We start from the raw sequence: 6,427 nt of genomic DNA, 5'->3' as shown, positions 1-6,427 counted from the left end.
ACTCTTAAAACAAAATGTGGGAGTACTGTATGCTCTCCCACTATCAAAGAAAACACTTAGTAGGCAATTTTGTATAGAGCACGGCAGCAGCTTTATGTGTAACTTTAGTGAAATACCACAGACTAGCTCTTAATGGGCATTTTGGAGGTAACTCATAATACACCATCAGAGGAGCGAACACATTTTTTGTTTCTTTAGTTTCCTGCCTTTGTGTTATTTTTCTAACCAGCTGAAGTCTGATTTTAGATATCACGTCTTGCAGGGATGAGCTCAGCAATAATTTTCAATAATGTACTGATTGATATTATTTCTACAGGTAGATTAAAAATACTAGCCCCTGAAGTGCAAACCTTTAATAATAGATACTAGATGCAGTACAGTTTGTAAACAGTTTGATGAACTCTAAAAACAAAAAAAGTTACATTTTTCAAGTAATAAAATGTACTAAAGCAAATAATGTTTATTACGCATTTTTATCAGATATACACATATACAAATCAAAAATATTTTTGTATCTGTATAAATTAGTATCACAATAATAACAAAGATATAAAAATAATTAGTATGCTGTTGCTTTATAATTGGCTATAAAGTTTTGAAAGCCCTATGATGTCATGGTAAGGCAGTAATCTCAAATAAAAAAATCCTATGATAATTAATTAGATATTCTTAAACAAAATACTGCAAAGTGTCATGTCAAGCATGTATAATTGTCATCATCTGTAAAAAGTAAACTGCCCACAGAAAGGTAGTGTTCATAACAAACATACTACCAATCTCAAAAACAAACTGTGTGTGATCTCTGGGTAGCAAAATTAGACAGTAGTACAAATGAGCACAGTTTCCAAAGACACTGCATGCAGTCATGTGGATAACATGCTACACATAATCCCATTCATTGTTAATTTGCTGCTGTGTACAATGTATTGAAGATAGAGAAAAAGGAAGTCAATCTTTTAATATTTACAGTAACAAGAATATAAAAATATTACAAAATATTAACAGCCCCTCATATGTTAATCTTAAAAGTGTATATACATTGAAAATAAAGATCAATATTTACATATTATTATGTATGGGATTATGTGTTATAGGAATGTTTTAAAATGGTTTCTTTGCTCTTAAGCAAAATTATACACTTCAGAGAGCATGTGTGAACTATGATATTGCATGACACAAGATACACCTTTTCCCGACCAAAAAAAAAAGTCAGTTTTAAGATGATGCCAGACTATCCTGCAGGCTGCTTCATTGAACTCCATCATTAAGTAAAAAAACACCAGTTACAAGTTTTCCAGATGCTCCAAGAGACATACTGATAAAAGCTGCTTCAAAGTTTGGTGGCCACATTATTTGTTTATAATAATTTGAGACTAGATAAAACACTACCTTACTATGTGATTACAGCACCTAACATTACATGCTGATCACATTATTTGTTCTGTATTAGTATCTGACCCATTTACTTTCTGTCACTATTCCAGGCTCTTAACATTGAAAGAGTTTTGTTTAGCTGTGAGCACCAAACAAGTCGATCCTCCTTCGTATCTGCTGACAGGAGGTGCCTGAAACGACAAAAAATATTATTAGGTAAGACTGCTAATCAAACTAACCACCAGTCATTTAATTCTTCTTCAGTCAGTGGAATCTTTACATAAATTGTTCAGTATTTTAGAAAATTCTTTGCATAGTGGCTTTTCTGGTGACAAAATCACAATCTATCAAAAAGCTGCTACTCTCTATAAATTACTCGTCTGATAAAATATCACATGGTTAGAATATCTACATATCAGATGAAAAATAGACACTTCCACAATTTAGGATAGGTAACACTGTGTTGTTCATTACACAATGGAGTCTCAATAGGAGCTCAGTGTCAGAGGGCAATTATTGTGAAATGGATAATTTAAATTTCTTTAAAGGTGCAGTTAAAAAATATATATATATAATTTGTAAGCTTTAGTTATCCGAATAGAGAATGCACCCTTACACCTTAAACAGAAAAGACAAAGGTTGAAAATCTGTATTAATTTAAACAATTTACCTTATTGTAGTACGGTTTTTAGAGCGAACCAGTATGAGGCTTTCCACATCATCGGGCTGTGGTGGGCGTGTTGTTTCCAAAAGGAAGGTGTTAGGTCGTGCACAAATATCTCTTGAAACTAGTCCAACACTCTCTGTTGAACAAGCTTTAAGATCTATCCAACCAATTGGTTCCTTGAAAATAAATACACAGTTCACAGAAACTCTGCCAAAAATTAGTCAACTCACGACACACTACTTAGTTATGAGTTACAGTATTTAATTGCAGATTCTAGGATAAAGATAATGGATCAATATGATACCTTCTTTCCTTCATCATCAGGATACTTCCAGTAACACAGAGTTGCACCTTTCAAAAGACACCATCTTCGATGCCATGCCCCAAATCCAGATATATCTTCAAACATTGTTAAAAACCCACGTTCTGTCACAGTCAAACTTAACTCTGACGACAGTTGAACCAATACATTTCCCTCAAGTGGAGACTTGTGTCCAACCTGCAATATAATAATGGTTGAGATGTTATTACTCTGATGACACAATAGGGCTACAGCAGGAAAATATTTATTACCATAAAGATGTTCCAACAGATTCTTGAAATCTATATGGTGAAAAGGGAATTCATTAATACAACAAGGCTGCCAGCACTTAACTGGTACTTGCAGTTTTTCTCTAGTCCTTGAGAGAGCTACAAGACACTCACTGTTGTTTAACACTTTGGCAACCAAGCTTGAGCATAACTCGGGCCACAACTCTGTGTTCAAAAGACTGCACCCAAGTATAGCTCAAGTCACATTTATTTCAACACGTGAGGCACCTCTTGCTCAAAAACTGGGCTCATTTTGTGTGAGAAAAATGTATTGACGTCTTGTTATGTGTCACTTGACAGGCATTACCTTCTACTGTCAATTTCCAGAATTATTTTGAAAGAAACAGGAGCATATGTAAGAGCTGCTGTCACGACTGACGGAGGCAATGTGTGCTACTGTTGTCATGAGTGTACTAGTCACGTTTTGCAGTTTGCTGTAATTCTGTTACAAATATTTCACACTTGTTGAGTGAGAATAAAATTTTGGAAGCTCAATAGGAAGAATTCAATGATTCTGCATTGGAGTGAGAAATATCTGAAAGGGGACAGTCGGGTAACCTGCAGTCTGCTACAATTTTTCATCACTGATACTGTTGCTACAGGTACTGCTGCTGTAAATGCAATTTAGTTCTGTTTTATTTGCTTGAATATTGTTTTTTTTATCGATGACTCTCATGACAAAGCAGCATCCAACACAGGTTTCCAAGGCTTGTTTGGAGAAGTCGAGACAATTTACTGGGAAAACAAGCAGGAAGGAAACAAACTGTTATTGCCTTGATTGCAATATGCTTCTCTGCATGTCAGAATACTTCAGACTTTTCCATGCAAAAAACAACTACCTGTGAAACTGCTCAATATCTCACCTCACTCTTAAGGATAGGTCTGCTTTGTCAACATTATTTTAAAATTTGCAACTAAAATAAATACATATGAAAATAAACACTGAAGCTTAGCACTTTTTAGTATGTTATTTTAAGATATATCAAGCACATATGTAATGGTACCATTTCCAATAATGGTGTAAACAACTGGTTTTCTGGACCCAAAATTCTTCTATGCAACTGGACTTTAAAGTGTTAATAAGTAGGGACAAGAAAATTTCACACAAATGATAACATGAGAAGTAATGTAATTAAAATGACGATTCATTACCTGTTTAAAAATTGACGCCTAGATCTGATGTCAGCCGGTAACAGTTTTATCTGCCGAAGCCATATTTCCTAATCACAGGATAAACTATGTTTTGGAGGGCTCTTTAATGCAGTACATCAATTAAACTGCATATTTTCAAAACACCCAAATATAGCACTTAAGCTTGGCAAATGTGTAAATCAATATAGCACCTCCTTGTTTTGCTTCTATCAGGTCACTTGGGCTGTGTTACAGATCAAATTGTCATCAGATTTCATTTTTCAAAACAATTTATGATAAAGGTTGTCAGTGATCTGTTCTACTGCCAGATACGCATTTGCGTGGACATCATGTTCCCTGTGTTCTAGTTGGCTGATGGAAGCAAACCAAGCAGGTTCCATGTTGATTTACATACTTGTGAAGCTGAAGTGCCATATTTCATTTTATGTCTTATTTATTTAATTATATGTAGTTTAATTAATGAGCAGCATTAAATATCTTTCCGTACTACATTGTTTCTGGTACAAAAGTGCCAGGAGATATGATAAATCTGTTAACTTTATCCTATTCCACGTTAAAACAGCTTCAAGATATATTCATTGTTGTGGGAAAAGGAATTTTTAATGATTAAACTAGCGAATGTTTCAAACCATTATGAAGAATACTTTGGATAGAGGTGAAGGTAACAGTGAAGTATGGCTGCCAACTATTATGGCCACAGGTATATGCAAATCAGCATCCATTGCAATGAGCCAGTTATGTATATCCGGAATGACAAGTATCTGCTGTGTAGATATTCTGAAGGGATGCAAATCCCTTCTGCAATTAATGGAATATTAACTTTTGATGCAAGCAAAAAGTATCTGTTGTTATACTGAAAGCAGTTTGGCTTCTGTGTTAAAGTATGGACTCCAAGCGGCAAGTTTCACACTATATAAGAATGTTGATTGCATATTGTCTCCAAAAAGAAATATGACGCTATGTAATTTAAAAAAAATTTCAACTTTCTTTTGATACAGAGTTATCTGTTCTTCAATTGGGTAATTTAGAAAGTCTGCAGCATTTTTTCCCTAATAATGGAACGAAGTAAGTTGTTTGATATCAAGAAATAAAATGTAATTGATAAGTATATGTTTATTTTCAACGAAAGACTACACCCCAAAACAATGGAATACAACAAAAATAAAATTCACCATTGAAAACTAAGCCATTATAATAACACCAAAATCAATAAAAAAATAAAACTGATTTTTTCCTGTCTCTATGAACAATCACAGTGCTGAATATTCTCATTGCTTTAAGGGGCTAGACCAGGCTGACGCTCGATTCTGGACCCAACATTCAGAGACTTTAGACCTTTATTGTACACTCTTGCGATTGTACTCTGTATCTTTGAAATAAAAAAACTTTAACCCAGAGGACACTACATGACATCAATGAAAGGCATTTTGCAGAGTGCGAGGGCATTTGTTGGGAGCTCTGAACGCCACTATTTTGAACCTAGAACTAAATTTCAAAAACTGCTTTGAAACTGACGATATTGTCTAACGTAATACATATGCTTTTTTTTTATTTTTTTAAATAGCAGCACTCTTCAAAGTCAATTTTTTTGACAAAAAGTTGTTATAAAAATGTGCACCAAAAATCTAAATCACAATATGTTCCAAAAGTCCTATGTAGTACAGTAGAAAAATACACCAACTGACATGTAAAAAGAGAGGGAGGGAGAGAGACAAGCATGCGCTTTCAAGTGTTTGCCATAGATGAATCATGTTACAGAGGGAAATCTTGTTGAGAATAGTATTTCAATCAATACTAATGTCCTCTGTGATAGTATATGACCCCTATTACATTGGTAACTATTACAGTATTACCTCAGTTGCATTCGAGTGCTCTGATCCATCAGATCCTCACACAGTACATTCTGGTTTTAACATATTTTAACATTTATAAGACACTTTATTTGAATGAATCTTGAAAATAGACTCTCTAAGCCAATAAAAAAATTAGGCTAAAAATTCTACTCTGGTCTTCCCACCTTAAATGTGCTAGATTTTTTAATTGGAAAGCAGGAAGTAACAAACTAGCCGCAGTGACACAACTTAGCATTTAGACTAATACAGTTCTAAAGAACTGTCAACTAAAGATAAATTCAGGACACTTAGAATATAGCATGAGAAGAGAGATGTATATAAGCCCCATCCCAGCAGCTGGGGTTGTGACGTTAGAATATATGTCAGTCTACACTTCACATCCCCTCATCCTCACTGTGCACTGCTCTTTGTCAATGCAGCCACCAGTCTTTTCCCTTTCCCTGCTCCTCTCCTCTCTTGCTCCCCCCCCCCCCCCTCCATTCTCAACAACCCCTTGTCCTGCTGTCATCTAGTTTCTTCACGCCCCGCCATACAGCACCCTCCTCTTCCCTCCAGCCATACCCTGCTTTCGTTCAACACACCAGTTATGCTCTGACCACAGCAGACGGAGACAGTGGTCATATGTGCATGATGTGTGCTTGCTTGTGTGAATGTGTGCGCATTTTCTTTTCTGAAGAAGGCTTTGGCTGAAAGCTCTTGGGTAACACCCTGTCTGCAACTTAATTTATCATCTTTACTGTGAGTAGCAACCTATTCTTTTCACAATATTGTTGATATTCCAACCTGTACT

At 35.2% G+C, this 6,427-nt stretch overlaps 1 protein-coding gene across 5 annotated transcripts in view; it reads right to left on the bottom strand.

Annotated features, from left to right (window-relative positions):
• Positions 1-499: 499 nt before the first annotated feature.
• Positions 500-6,427, bottom strand: part of LOC126416342 (anillin-like) — a 140,344-nt gene continuing 134,416 nt past the window's right edge. For 3 of the 5 annotated variants that reach the window (XM_050084017.1, XM_050084018.1, XM_050084019.1), the window contains 3 exons: positions 2,346-2,540; positions 2,045-2,217; positions 501-1,565 (listed from right to left, as the gene is read on the bottom strand). In XM_050084017.1, coding sequence (XP_049939974.1) covers positions 1,463-1,565; positions 2,045-2,217; positions 2,346-2,540 — 471 coding nt within the window. In that variant the 3' untranslated portion in view covers positions 501-1,462. Of the gene's footprint in view, positions 1,566-2,044; positions 2,218-2,345; positions 2,541-6,427 lie in introns of all 5 variants that reach the window. The other 2 variants (XM_050084015.1, XM_050084016.1) reach the window with 1 other exon arrangement.

Source organism: Schistocerca serialis, chromosome 8 (assembly GCF_023864345.2).
Source record: "Schistocerca serialis cubense isolate TAMUIC-IGC-003099 chromosome 8, iqSchSeri2.2, whole genome shotgun sequence".
NCBI lineage: Eukaryota > Metazoa > Arthropoda > Insecta > Orthoptera > Acrididae > Schistocerca > Schistocerca serialis.
This window is presented reverse-complemented; position numbering and strand designations above follow the sequence as displayed.